The sequence below is a fragment of the Amblyraja radiata genome, chromosome 18 (assembly GCF_010909765.2).
Source record: "Amblyraja radiata isolate CabotCenter1 chromosome 18, sAmbRad1.1.pri, whole genome shotgun sequence".
Taxonomy (NCBI): Eukaryota; Metazoa; Chordata; class Chondrichthyes; order Rajiformes; family Rajidae; genus Amblyraja; species Amblyraja radiata.
The window spans coordinates 23808713-23824320 of record NC_045973.1 but is presented as its reverse complement, the minus strand read 5'-3'; the positions used below and the strand labels follow the sequence as shown (position 1 = coordinate 23824320).

General features: G+C 42.0%; 1 protein-coding gene across 1 annotated transcript in view; it reads left to right on the top strand.

Annotated features, from left to right (window-relative positions):
* Window positions 1–15442, top strand: part of mst1 (macrophage stimulating 1) — a 52676-nt gene extending 37234 nt beyond the window's left edge. The window contains exons 12-18 of the mRNA XM_033036853.1: window positions 1788–1823; window positions 5825–5939; window positions 6992–7069; window positions 8445–8591; window positions 12205–12311; window positions 12855–12994; window positions 13985–15442. Of these exons, the coding sequence (XP_032892744.1) occupies window positions 1788–1823; window positions 5825–5939; window positions 6992–7069; window positions 8445–8591; window positions 12205–12311; window positions 12855–12994; window positions 13985–14143 (782 nt within the window). The 3' untranslated portion in view covers window positions 14144–15442. The remainder of the gene's footprint in view (window positions 1–1787; window positions 1824–5824; window positions 5940–6991; window positions 7070–8444; window positions 8592–12204; window positions 12312–12854; window positions 12995–13984) is intronic.
* The last annotated feature ends 166 nt before the right edge of the window (window positions 15443–15608 follow it).

The following is a 15608-nucleotide window of genomic DNA, read 5'->3' as shown; positions in this document are numbered from 1 at the left end:
TAACCACATTTTGAACACAATTATACATTGATATTTTAGAAAATAATGCCATTCATAATAATTTATATATCATCTTCCAAGCAGCATTTCTTTCGGTGAACTACAAACATAGAGAAAATAAATTTGAACACTGACCTGATGAGCACATTTTTCATTGTAGAGAGAACTAGGAGGAGAGGCAGATAAATAGAATGAAAGGGGGACGGGGTGGGAGAAAGGGGTTGGTTGGTGGTTCCAGAGAGACAACGAAATATAGGTGGTTCAGTGTGACATTCAGAGAAAGAAGGATTCCAAACATGCACACATGTACACACACATACAAAGAAAAAAACGTAGGCAGAGAAATTGACAGTAAAAGAAAGACAGAGACAGGAACAGGGGTAGGTCATTCAATTCCTTGAACAGGTTCCATTAGATCATGGTTGATCCATATATCAATTCATTTTACCTGACTTGGTTTTGTAACCAGTATAACCATTGCCCAATAATAATCTAAGCTTCTAGATTTTCTGTTGCCCAGTTACGCAAACGTTTTTTTTATCGGGGAGAGTTCCAGAATTCCATAACTCCCTGTGTGTTTGATATTACCTCTGAACAGCCTAATTCCAAATGCTAATGTCTTCTTTTTCTGGAATCTCTCATCAAACAAAATAGTTTGTTTCAATCTATTCTATTAGTTCATTCAGTCATCTTAAGCAAATCACTTTGAGACAATTAATTCCCTCTATTCACACCAACACAAACCCAATCTTTGGCAGATATGCTCATAACCTTTAACCTTTAACAGAATTATAATTCTGATGAATCTACCTTGTGACTACTCCAAGGCCACTATTAAAGGTGTTTCCAATGCTGATTGCAGTACTCCAGCTGCAGCAGAACACATTCTATTCCCGTTCTTTGAGACATTGGTAGAAGTTCTTTTTACTGTGCAGTTCGAGAATAAACGTGCTTTTTGCCTGAGGACGTTCAAATGCATAAATTGTTTAAAGTCTAAATGATGAGTGTGCATTTTAAAGGTGAACTCAATATTCCCTGGGCTTCAGAGTTTTGCATGAAACAATGACCACATAAGACTTCAGAGCTGGCATCCCACAGAACATGGGGAGAAATATGTCTTTGGGTGCTATAAATAGAATGGCACAGCACCGAAACAGCCCTTCTTTTCACCATCTCCGTGTCACGCATTCAACTTATATATACAAATCCCATTTATCCGCATTAACACATTACAAACACAGACATATAATGCTTTTTACAGCCACACTCACATTGTCCGATACTGAAGACAGAAACACTCTCACAGGAAGTGATAGCAAACTGTTTTTAAATCAGATGGCATCATACTGCACAGACACAATGTTCAATTTTATGGCCATAGTTTGACTGTCATATATTTCCATGCAAAGCTGGAATCTCACATTATTACCACAAGGATGGTGCCCTATGTTATATGAACAGAGATTTTATCTTTTAGAGGCCATCTTTTATGGTCTTTTAGATGTTGATGTTTCAAATCCCCCACTGTGTAGCTTCTTTATGTGCGTCCTTCCCGAGATAAACTCATGAAGTGGAGAGGGATGAAGGTACCAAGCTTTTGCTTTCTGAATCCCAGTAGCTGGGTACCAGTGATTTGGCCAGTCATGGGCAGAGGAGAATTAAGTCACCCAATCATCTCCCAATATAGACATAAGCATTGTTGAATCTCCAGTATGTATTTGCAAATGTTGTGACTGCTGATTTCCACTACTCTTTAATTTCACTCTTTTCATCTGTTTCAATTGCAGAAGGGCAGAATATCCCGACAAAGGAGGAAGATCCAGGTATATATTTGGAACACCATTTCTGTACTTCAAACGCAGATGTTTGAAGTAGCTCTTCAGCTAGAGCTGAAGAGCTTTTTGTTGTGTGCTATCCAGTCAGCAAAAAGACCGTACATGCTTACAATCAAGCCATCCACAGTGTACAGATACAGGATAAATGGTATAACATTTGATGCAAGATAAAGTCCAATAAAGTTTGATTAAAGATAGTTTGAATATCTCCAATGAGGTAGATGGAAGGTTAGGACCACTCTAGGTAAGAGGACAGTTCAGTTGCCTGATAACAGCTGGAAAGAAACTGTCCCTGAATCTGGAAATATGTGTTTTCAAACATATGTACCTCTTGCCTAATGGGAGAGGGGAGAAGAGGGAGTGAGTGGGTGAGACCTATCCTTGATTATACTGGTGTCCTTGCCAAGGCAGCGTAAAGTATAGATGGAGTCAATGGAAGGGAGATGATTTGCGTGATATTCTGGGCTACAATCACAACTCTTTGCAATTTCTTGTGGTCTTGGATGGAGCTGTGATGCATTCTGATTAAATGTTTTCTACGGCACATGTGTAGAGAAGTTGGTGAGGGTTTTTGGGAACATGCCGAACTTACTCAGCCTTCGAAGGAAGTAGAGGCATTGGTGGGCTTTCTTGGACATTGCTTTCATGTGGCTGGCCAGGACAAATTGCGGGTGATATTTATTCTTAAAAATTTGAAGCTTTCAACCATCTATGCTTTGGCACTCAATGTTTACCCAAGTGTGTGTACTGCTTCGCCTCTTGAAGTCGATTACAATTTCCTTTCTCTTGCTGACATTGAGGATGAGGTTGTTGTCTTGGCATCAGGTTATGTTCTCAATATCCTTCCTGTACTCCATCTCGTCATGATTTGATATCCATCCCACCATGGTGGTGTTGTCTACAAATTTGTAAATAGAGTTTGATTGGTATTTGGTTGCACAGGCATGAGTGTATAAAGTGTATGGTATGGGGCTGAGAATGCATCCTTATGGGACACCAATGTTGTGGATTATCGTAGCGGATGATTTGTCAATTTCTTTATTATCAATAGCAACACCATTTTTTTGTACACTCTGTGAACTTACTTTTCCTATCACTACCACCCTTTGCTTCCTCTTATCAAGCCAATTTTGGTTCCTTTTTCAACTTGCTTTCGATCCCTGTGGCTCTAATAGACAATAGACAAGAGGTGCAGGAGTAGGCCATTCGGCCCATCGAGCCACCACTGTGATCTTGGCTGATCATCCACAATCAGTACCTCATTCCTGCCTTCTCACCATATCCCTTGACTCTGCTATCTTTGAGCTCTATCTAACTTTCTCTTGAAAGCATCCAGAGAATTGGCCTCCACTGCCTTCTGAGGCAGAGAATTCCACAGATTCACAACTCTAGGAGAAAAAGTTTTTCTTCATCTCCGTTCAAAATGGCCTACCCCTTAGTAATCTTATATGTTTCAATAAGATCCCCTCTCATCCTTCTAAATTCCAGAGTATACAAGCCCAGCCGCTCCATTCTCTCAGCATATGACATTCCCGCCATCCCGGGAATTAACCTTGTAAACCTACGCTGCACTACCTCAATAGCAAGAATGTCCTTCCTCAAATTTGGAGACCAAAACTGCACACAATACTCCAGGTGTGGTCTCACTAGGGCCATGTACAACTGCAGGAGGACCTCTTTGCTCCTATACTCAACTCCACTTGTTATGAAGGCCAACATGCCATTCACTTTCTTCACTGCCTGCTGTACCTACATGCTTACTTTCAGTGACTGATGAACAAGGGCACCCAGATCTCGTTGTACTTCCCCTTTCCCTAACTTGACACCATTCAGATAATAATCTGCCTTCATGTTCTTGCCACCAAAGTGGATAGCCTCACATTTATCCACAGCATTATCCACTGCATCTGCCATGCATCTGCCCACTCATCCAACCTGTCCAAGTCACCCTGCATCCTCATAGCATCCTCCGCACAGTTCACACTGCCACACAGCTTTGTGTCATCTGTAAATTTGCTAATGTTACTTTTAATCACTTCATCTAAATCATTAATGTATATTGTAAATAGCTGTGGCCCCAGCACCGAGCCTTGCGGTACCCCACTGGTCACTGCCTGCCATTCTGAAAGGGACCCGTTAATCCCTACTTTTTGTTTCCTGTCTGCCAACCAATTTTCTATCCATGTCAGTACCCTACCCCCAGTACCCTACCTACCATCTGCTCTTATTTTACCCACTAATCTCCTATGTGGGACCTTATCAAATGCTTCTGAAAGTCTAGGTACACTACATCCACTGGCTCTCCCTTATCCATTTTCCTAGTTACATCCTCAAAGAATTCCAGAAGATTAGTCAAGCATGATTTCCCCTTCGTAAATCCATGCTGGCTCGGACCGATCCTGCTACTGCTACCCAAATGTGCCGCTATTTCATCTTTTATAATTGACACCATCATCTTCCGCACCATCTATGTCAGGCTAACTGGGACGCAGACCATCAGGCCGTGTGGATTTATCAGCCTTCAATCTCATGAGTCTACCCAACACCATTTCCTGCCTAATGTGAATTTCCTTCAGTTCCTCCATCACCCTAGATCAGGGGTCAGCAACTTACGTCCCAGGGCCCAATGCAGTCCGTAACCTGAAATCATCCGGCCCACATGCGGATTTTTTTCCCCGTAATCATCCAGCCCGCCGAGCGCCCCGAGCGCTTCTCAGAGCACGGCCGAGCGCTTACACGAGCTCTGGCTGTACCTTATCCTGCGCAAAGCCGCCAGCACGTCTACGCACCTTCTGTGAACACGTTTAAGAAAGAACTGCAGATGCTGGAAAAATCGATGATAGACAAAAATGCTGGAGAAACTCAGCTGGTGAGACATGCAAGGATTACATGAGGCTGCCTCACCCGCTGCGTTTCTCCAGAATTTTCGTCTACCTTCTGTGAACACGTGATTTGATGCCTGCCATCCGGGGCGGGATGCATGTGTACATGTGATAGATGTGGCCCACCATCCGCTCGCAGACATGCGTCCCAGTCCCTATGCAGAACAAGGTTGCCGATCCCTGCCCTAAATCCTAATGTGGATTTCCTTCAGTTCCTCCATCATCCCAGATCCTCTGGCCACTAGTAGATCAGGGAGATTGTTTGTGTCTTCCTTAGTGAAGATGGATCCAAAGTACCTGTTCAACTCATCTGCCATTTCCTTGTTCCCCATAATAAATTCGCCTGTTTCAGTCTTTAAGGGTCCAACTTTGGTCTTAACTATTTTTTTCCTCTTCACATACCTAAAGAATCTTTTATATTCTTGGCTAGCTTACCTTCGTACCTCATCTTTCTCCCCGTATTGCCTTTTTAGTTATCTTCTGTTGATCTTTAAGTTTCCCAATCCTCTGGCTTCCCGCTAATCTTTCCTATGTTATACTTCTTCACTTTTATTTTTATACTGTCCCTGACTTCCCTTGTCAGCCACGGTCGCCCCTTACTCCCCTTGGAATCTTTCTTCCTCTTTGGAATGAACTGATCGTGCACCTTCTGTATTATTCCCAGAAATACCTGCCACTGTTGTTCCACTGTCATCCCTGTTAGGGTATCTTTCCCATCAACTTTGGCCAGCTCCTCCCTCATGGCTCCATATCCCCTTTGTTCAACTGAAATACTGACAATTTCGATTTTCCCTTCTCCCTCTCAAATTGTAGATTAAAACATCATATTATGGTCATCAATTCGTTTAAAACATCATATTCTGAAGATCCAAGTTGTGCTTGTTTTATGTTCAGTACCAAAAAGCAAACACTGAGAATGTACATTTAGAATACATGTATTTATTTAATTGTTTCAATTAGCAGAATCAATTAATTTAATGGGGAGAAAAATATATAATTTGGCCCAATTTGTCTACTTTATTTCTTTTAGCAAACACCACTTGCCTGAATTGACTGCATCTTGACTCGGTCATCGTTTTGTGTTGAATCGTACCTTTTCCTTTGCAGCTTCAGTTGACTTTAACTCATGTGGTAAGCGAGATGACCGAATACCTAAGAAAAGGTCTCGGATTCTGAATGGTACGCCTGGAAACTCCCCTTGGACCGTGAGCCTTCGCAACAGGTAAATCAATCAGCTGCTATCCCGACCAGCACGATCCCTGGAGATTCTGGCCCATAGTTTACACCCAAAAAGTTTTGTACTTTCTCACAAAATTGCACTGCTGTGCCTGAATGAGTGAGTTTCCAATCATTGACTGCCTAGCCTATTTGCAATCTGCAATCTATGGATTATGTCAGACAATGCTTCTACTTTTAAAGATGTACCTTTTAACATTTCATTGGAAAGTTGGGAATTAGAGTGAGCTTCGAAGCAAGCTAGGAGGCTATGCCATGGCTGAGGTCAGCGACATCTTTACAGAACCTGTGAGGATTTGCAACAAGTTGAATAGGTTTCACTGCATTTACCTAAGTAACCGCCAAGTAAGATTTTGTAGGAATTTAATATTAATCTCCCAAAGAGAAGCAGGTGGAAAAATCATGAATGCTAATTACAGTCTTTTAAAAAAATGTTTTGCACAAGGTGATGAAAAGCTTGTTTGACTGGTGAAAAACATCTAATCTGCAGGCCAGAGGCAAACTGCCGCATATGCTAGAAGGCTGAAATAAAAATCGAATGCTAGAAATATTCAGCCGTTCAAGAAGCATTTATGGAAAGAGAAAAATATTGATCTTTATGAAAGGCCAGTGTCCTCAAAATGTTTCTCTCTCCAGAGTTGTTGGACCTGCTAAGAATTTCCAGCATTTTCTGCTGTTATCTCAGATAATAGTAGGAAAATTCCATTAAGAGTGGGAAGGAAGAACTGCATGAGAACAGGTGAGTCAGAGCCAATGGCGGGGTGAAGGAGTGGGTCTTGCCATCGCTGGACCTGTTAGGAAGAATTGTGGGAGTGGATAGCTAGAAGCTGGTTATTGTGTAGCATCCCCAGGAACCCCTTGGGCTATCTCTAGAACACCAACCTTGGAATCTTTTCAGTATATACATTCCCAGTGCCCTCAACTGCTTCTCTCTCATGGACTTCATCATATTCATTGCCAACCCAAACCTCCCTCACTCTAGAGAGCTCTGTGGATTTTCCTGAATGTGTAATTTTTATTTGTTAATTTTCTTTTCAGGGAAGGGAGACATTTTTGTGGTGGGACTCTTGTAAGCAGGAATTGGATCATCAGCTCCAAGCAATGTTTTCCCTCCTGGTATGACTTAATTTTTTTTGCATTGAACTGTCATGGATCTTTGAATGTATTCCTAGAATGTCCCATACATTGAAATAGGAATGTGCAGCCAGGTTATGAAATGAAACTGAAGCATCAATACTTGCCTCAGTTTGTGTGGTATTGTTGACCAAAATGCCAGAGAAGACAAGGAAACAGAGAAATAAGCAATAGTGAATGTGTTAGCAATGGGTTAGTTTAAGTGGCCTGTTTACAAGCAATATCTTTCAAGCCACCTTACTTCAATGATGATAATTTCTCCCATCTCTACCTCTACCCCGCTGCTGATATCGTTTATTTTGCAATGGGTATATTCCTGTAAAAGGTGAATCATAAATTCCAGAACCCAGGAAAGATCCATCTCTGCCCCTGTCCAAAATGGGAATTGCTGAAGGTAGCCTGCAAAACCATTGAAGGTTTTGACCAGGATTAACAGTAATATTTTGATGGAAAGAGAAAAAGCAAGTAGGAAGTCAGTCTATTTGCTGCATTACCAAGTGTTTAAGAAGGAACTGCAGATGCTGGAAAATCGAAGGTAGACAAAAATGCTGGTGAAACTCAGCGGGTGCAGCAGCATCTATGGAGCGAAGGAAATGGGCAACGTTTCGGGCCGAAACCCTTCTTCAGACTGATTATCTCCAGCATTTTTGTGTACCTGCTGCATTACCAAGTTTACTTATGTTTTCATCATAGAATAATATCTGTGGTGCAGGAGGCCATTCAGTCTATTACGCATGTGCTGTTTTTTTAAGAGATCGTGAAATTAACCCCTCCTTTGCCCTTCGACAGGCCAGAAATTTTCTCCTTTTCAAATGCATGTTAATTCATCTTTGAAAATTATTATTGGGAGCTGCTATACCCACCTATTCAGCATGTGCACAACTCACCTCGTATTCTTGTTGATATTTTTGCAATTACCTTTTAATCTGTGCCTGTCTGTCACTGAGTATATTGCTGGTGGAAATTGATTCTCCTTACTAATTGTTTAAAATCTTTTAATTCTTCATCATACCCAGATACTGAATTATTAGCGATAATATATTTTAAAATCTATGTTTTAATTGCTGCACTGCCTAATATCAATTATTAATCATAACATTTGGTCACATATTTATTGTGTCATTTGCTTATTAACTCTAATATAGAATCTCAAATTTCTGATCACCTACGGGTAAAAAGGTTTTGGGAATTTCAATCCCAGTTTCTTATGTTTAAATGCTCTTTCAAATGAACAGGTGGGCAAGGATGAGAACATTGTTGATAAACTTGTCCAAAAGCATTCCATTGACAACATAACCAAGCATCAGTAATAAAATGATAAATCATTGTTGCGCCTGTTTATATCTTTAAACTCTAGTTACACTGAATTCAGGGGCTATGAGGCCTGGATGGGAACCATCCTGAAAAATCCCAGGCCTGATGATCCTGAAAAACAGGCAATTTCCATCCAGAGGGCTGTTTGTGGACCAAAGGGATCCAATTTGATCATGCTGGAGCTGGAAAGGTAATTTGTGTGATAATTTCTCATTGTTTTAATCTGTTTAGTTAATTCAATCTGGATATATTGGCTCCTGAGAATAGGGATAGAGGGGCCTTCTTCTTGGCGTTGGTTTTAGATTATTTTTTATCAATAAACTGAAGTACAGTGGAAAACTCCATTTGTGTGCTATCCAGTCAAATTATATTATAAACAATCAAGCCATTGAACCTCATTTCTATCCACATTCTTCATGGTTTTGTGTCATCATTAGACGGAAACATTATATTTGGTCACCTCGTCCAAATCATTGATATAATTTATGAATAGTTGGGACCCAAGTATCAATCTGTTAGTACCCATTAGTCACATCCTGCCAACCTGACATTCCTACTCTGCTTTCCACCTTAACCAACTCTCAATCCACTCTGCTATATTAACCCCAATTCTACATGTTGTAACATATTCACCAACTGGTGTGGCACTTTTTTCTGAAAATCCAATTACTGTACATTGTACATTGCATCTACTGGTTTCTCATCTACTCTGCCAAATAGAATGGGGTTAGGAGGGAGAGATAGATCAGCCATGATTGGGTACTTCCGGGGATGGGGATGGTGTCTCCATCTGCAGTGAGCAGGTGGGAGGGGACTCCTCGGACAATGAATCAATAGATGTTCTCGCTCCCCCCGACGCCACTCCACTCATTCCGTGGAGGAAATCCGCGAGTTCATCCAGGCCACCATCCCCAACAGGAATCTCCTCCTGCTCCACATCACCCGAGTGGTCCCCATCGCCACCCTCCCCAGAATCCCCTCCAGAACATGGGACCAGGGCCCGAACCAAAGGGCGGGTGTCTTCCTCCACCACAGTACTCCCCTTCCTCCTGGAGGATTCCCGGTCGTCCCCCTTCCGCTCCTCCCTGGAGAGATTCCTCCATTTAAAAAAAAAGCGGATGAGCTCACAGACTGTGGGGTCACCTGAGCAACCTTCCTCTGTGGCACCACCTCCTCCCGCCCGATCTCCATTGCTCCCAGTTGGATTATGGGGCTTGCAGACTAGGTGATGGGATGGGTGGATCATTCTTGTCCCTGGGGGTTTTGCTTCCCAGGTACTTCACCTTCTTCACCACCTTGCCCCCCTTCTTTTAAACCTCACCACCGGTGCTCTGAGCAACCCCGGGGTTCCCTGACTCAACTACAGGGGGGGAGGGGGAGGGTGGTGGAAAGGGGATTCATGGGTTGCTCATAGGTCTGGCCAAGCTGGCTATCCACGAGTCACGGCGCCAGGTGGAAGAGGGCTCTCCCTGAGCCAAATGCTTGTCCCTTCACCGGGGTTGTATAGCAGTTATTAGAATATTTGTAACATACTTGTTTGATGATTTTGTAACATGGTGGTGGGTATGTCACCACAGTTTTGGTTATTGTATCGTGTTGAAATTAAATAATTTTTTAATTAAAAAAAAAGCTGGTTATGAAACTCACGGAACTGGTTCTCTGCGCATCCCTCTGCAATTTGATCCTCGACTTCCTCATCCACAGACCCCAGTCTGTTCGAATTAGCAGAAACAATTCATCCTCAGTGATAATCAGTACGGGAGTACCTCAAGGTTGCGTGCTCAGCCCCCTGCTCTACTTCACTCTATACTCATGACTGTGTAGCCGGACATAGTGCGAACTCCATTTTCAAGTTTGCTGACGACACCACCGTTGTGGGACGAATTGCAGATGGTGATGAGTCAGAGTATAGAAGTGAGATCGACCAACTGACCATATGGTTCCAACACAACAACCTGGCTCTCAATATCAGCAAAACCAAAGAACTGATTGCGCACTTTGGAAGAGGAAGGTTGAGGACCCACCCTGGGCGTGCATATTTCCGACTTCCTGGACCCAGCACACTGATGCAATCAAAGAAAGCCCATCAGCGCCTCTACTTCCTGAGAAGATTACGGAGATTCAGTATGTCAAAGAGGATTTTCTTGAACTTCTACAGGTGCACAGTAGAGAGCATACTGACTAGCTGCATCGTGGCCTGGTTCGGCAACTTGAACGCCCTGGAGCGGAAAAGATCGCAAAAAGTTGTAAACACTGCCCAGGCCATCACCGGCTCTGACCTCCCCACTAAGGATTTATCGGAGGTGCTGCCTGAAAAAGGCAGCCAGTATCATCAGAGACCCACACCATCCTGGCCGCACACTTTCACCCCTGCCATCGGGAAGAAGGTACAGGAGCCTGAAAACTGTAACGTCCAGGTTAAGGAACAGCTTCTTCCCTACAGCCTTCGGGCTATTAAACACTACAACCTCATAAGCTCTGAACTACAATAGACTCATTATTATTATTATTGCACTGTTATTGTTTGTTCTTTTTTTTATTAATACATATTCTGTTGTGCTACAGCAAGTAGAAATTTCATTGATCTATCTGGGACATATGACAATAAAACACTGTTGACGACTCTTGACGTACAGTGCTATGCAAGGCAGCATTCGTTGCCTCCAACAGCTTTCGTTGTCTTCGTTTTTTCAAACTGCTCTCATGTGTCTCAGTCTCTGCTCTCTCCGTCTCTCGCCCTTTCCCTCCATCCCTTTCTTCGTCCCTCCCTCGCCCTCTCTCTCTCCCTCCTTCCCTCTTTCTCCCTCTCTCTCTCCCTCACCCTCTCTCCCCTCTCTCTCTCCCTCCCCCCTCCCTCTCACCCTTCCTTTTTTCTCTCCCTCCCACCTTCCCTCCCTCTCTCTCCCTCCCTCCCTCTCGGCCCCTTGAGCCCACCCACCGTTCTGTAAAATCAAGGCCAATCCCAATGTAACTCAATCCCGCCGCCCACTGGTAACTTATCACACTGCCTGAAAAATAATCAAAGGCTCAACTTCCACTGAGAAAGAGAATACCAAATACTCATTGTTACACGAGAATTTTCCAGAAAAGTCTATGACCCATAGCGCTGTGACCATAGCACTATGTTTAAAGCCCATAGTGCCGCAGCCGGTAGCACTATATTTAGAACCCATAGCGCTGCAGCCGACAGCTCTTTGTTTAAATTCCCACGCATTAAACTGACAGCGCTCTGTTTAAACCTTTGAGCACCAAACCGGCAGTGCTGTGTGTATTACCTTTACACCCCTTCACGGGCCGGATGCGGAAATTTCCCGAAATTATTCCATTTCCCTAAAATGACCGAAGACAACCAGAATTTCCCGAATTTCGGGTAATTTTCTTCAAAGTGGAAACACTGGTATAGTCAGTGTAAATGACCGATTGTTTGTAGGTGTGGACATGCTGGGCTGAATGGCCCGTTTTCATGCTGTATGACAATGATTCCACAAATGCTGCCTGACCTGCTGAGTTCTTAAAGCATTTTGTTTATATTTTATTGTCTTTATTGTTTTTGAACTACTTCTTAGAATATTTAAAGTTTTTGTAACCTGACTTGCTAATTACTGAAGTACTGGTTATTATTTGAATTCATGCTTCAAGCTTACATGAACCACCAACACTGGATGGAAAAAACAACACAACTTTCTCTGCATTAAATCCCGCTTCCCCAAATTTTCAATTTCACTGTTTAATGTCTACTCTGCTTTTAATAACGGAGTTGCCAATCTCTCCTTGGTAACCTAGACTGATTTCTGCCCACTCAGGACTGCAACCTTAAATAGCCGAGTTGCTGTGATCTGTCTGCCACCTCAACGGTACATTGTTCCTGAAGGGACGAAATGTGAGATTGCAGGATGGGGCGAGACCCAAGGTAAGAGCATCTTACATATTTTAAGTGTTCAAACTTCATTCTTATTTATCCTGTTTCAGATAAATTCTTACTAGCTGCCAAAACCAATTTTCAGTTGTAACCATCAATGCAGAAAAATAAAAATAGCATTCAGATTGAGACTGTCAGTGGTCCCACATTTAAATCCAAACAATTTCACACCTTAATCTATAAACCACAGAAGCAAATGACACCTTGATCAAACTGGCAACACACTGAATTTTAGTACTTTAATGTAATAACTTTATTGGAAAAGACAGTACTTGCAGGAGTTTTCACGTCAATAAATTAGATTAAAAATATGGTGTAGCTGGTGTGATAATATGAACATTGTCAAAACCTGGTATTTCCAGACCAAAATGAGATGAGCCTCTGTATTTCTGCTACACCAGAAATGAAAAGAATATTTAATGAAATCTTCCTAAACACCATTGGTATATCATTGCAGAACCTTTTGGACACAAATAATATACTGCCCCATGTTCCATCTACTTGGGTCTCCTAATTTCTTTTTTTGATTTGAAGGTACAGGCAATGAAGATGTTCTGAATATATTGGAAATGCCAGTTATGAGTAACAAGAAATGCAATAAGTACTACAGAGGCCGTGTGGTAGAGACTGAGATCTGTGCTGGGACTGGTATACGGGGATCAGGAGCCTGCGAGGTAAAAAGAATAACAAACAGCTGATAAACACTGTCTGGGTGCCGAGCCAAATTGCACCTCAGGGTGATAGCAATAGAATCTCAAGATTCAGAAATATGGAAAGGAAAGGGAGAAGCCTTACTGAAGCTATCTTCCCCCCCCTGATCTTTCACCTCTGCTCCACCCGGTGCTGCTGACACGCAGCCCGTCACAATGCGGAGGGCGGCCCTGGAAGAGTGGGGGCTGTCCCAAAGGATGCACTCCTTCGGCCGCTTACAACTTGGTGCTCGAGTTCAGTGCCCAGTCACCTATGGCATGTGTGGGAAAATGACCCCCACCCTCCCGTCTCCATCGGCCAGTGATGTGATGGATGCGGGGGTCTGGACCAATCGCTGACAAGTCCCGCCCCCCCCCCCGGCACCATCATGTCCGTTATTTGACTTTTCGGCAGAGCCGCTATTCGATGAGTTGGCTTGTAGTCGACGCAGCCTTTCGGTGAGTTGGCGTTTTGGCAGAGTGGCCTTTCGGTGAGTTTGCTTTTAGGCGTCCCACCCTTTCAGTTACTTGGCTTTTAGGCATCCCGCCCTTTCGGTTAGTTGGCTTTTAGGTGTCCAAACCTTTTGGTTAGTTGGCGTTTCGGCTTTGTATGCTTTAGGTTATTTGGCGTTTCGACTTTGTTTCCATTCGGTTATTTGGCTTCCACTTCTTTGCTTCGGCTTCTCATCCTTCGATGCCACATCCAGGTACTGATTTTATAGAGGTGTACAAGATCATGAGAGGAATAGATCAGGTAAATGCAGTCTTTTGCCCTGAGTAGGGGAATCGAGAAGGGAAATCAGTGAACATGGGTTTAAGGTGAGGGGGGAAAGATTTAATAGGAACCCGAGTGGTAACATTTTTAAACAATGGATGGTGTGTATATGGAATGAGCTGCCGAAGCATGTAGTTGAGCCAGGTACTGTCATAACTTTAAGAGATATGAAACCTGAAAACGTTTCTTCTGTCTTTCAGCGGGATTATGGTGGACCTCTCGCCTGCTACACTCATGACTGCTGGGTACTTGAAGGAGTCATTATTCCAGGTCGTGGGTGTGGTCGGCCAAATCAGCCAGGGATCTTTATCCGAGTCTCAATGTATGTAAACTGGATTAAAAAAGTCATGGAACTATAAGGTTTTTGGAACAGAGCAAATGTTTTCAACGGTAGACATAACAATCAGCATCTGCATTGATATAAATACAGTGTCTCTACTAGCCAGCACACTTTAAATGCATTATTAATAACAAAAATAAGCTTTAACCATTTAGTAGCTTAAAACTAAAATACATTTTGATATTCAAACCTCATCGTGTTTGGGAGAATTTGTTTTCAATAGAACAATGGATCAATTATTTTGGAAAGGATGTGTTATTGAGTGCACCAATGGATCAAGTAATTTTTATGTGTGATGTTTGTTTAATTAAATTGCAAATGTTCAATATTTACTGCTTTGTAAGTACCATGGCAAAGGTTTAAAAAAACTGAGTAGGTTTAAGTAACAGAATCAATACTGCATAATAGGTCATTCAGCCTATTTCACTGATGCCAGTGATTTTGTGAGAGCAGGTGGAATTTATGCAATTACCTTGTTCTTTTCATCCTGCCTCCATTTTTTGTAAACCTGCAAATATCTATCCAGTTCCTTTATGAAAGCAAGTATCCTTTCAGGCAGTGATCTGAGATCAGAACAACTTGCTTCATTATAAAAGGAGGTGTAAAGAAAAGCATTTATTCTTTACCAATCAACTCTTCAGCCAATGAGAACGGTATATGTTTACTCTATCTGGAACCTTCATGATTTTGAACACCCTACCATATCACACCTTAATCTTCTTTGGTCTATGAACACACCAAACTTCTCCCATCTATGATACCCCAAATGAATCCAGTAAATCTCTTCTGTACCCTTTCCAATGTCTTCATGTTTTAATGTATAATATCCTGAAATGAACACAATCTTCTTTTATGACAAAACCCATATTATAGTTTTCCAACAAAAGTTCCTTGCTTTTGTTTTTTATTTATAAAGTCTGTGACCTGCATGCTTATGCTGCTTTCTCAACATGTCCTGAAAACTTTATTCAATAATGCATGCATAGTTTCGGATCTCTTTAATAATATGAAGGGCACAATATTATTGTCATATTCTAGTTATATCTAGGATTGTTCTTGTGACAGGTTTTTGTAGTGTGATGTATAAAACTGCTATTTTGGGGTCACATCATTATTTGACATTTGATCCTTCCAGTTGTAATAGTTTAACCAAGTATCTATTAATATATAGCCACTCAGTAAATATAACCACACACTGCATTAGAAAATACTATATTCCTGGGAATAATGTATCCTATTTTATTTGTTGCATTTAAAGTTTAGCTCTGTGCATCTTTGAAACATTCTCAAATCTTGTTATTAAATCAATCACAAATGATGTAATTATGATGACATAGTGATTTGAACATACAATGCTCAGTACTTGTTCCACACAAAAATCCCGAACAATCAGTATTGCACATCACTGTTAACTGCAATCTCTTATTGTGCTTTGAGAAACGGAATGGCTACAGAATATCATTTTTTTAAATTATATCAACAGA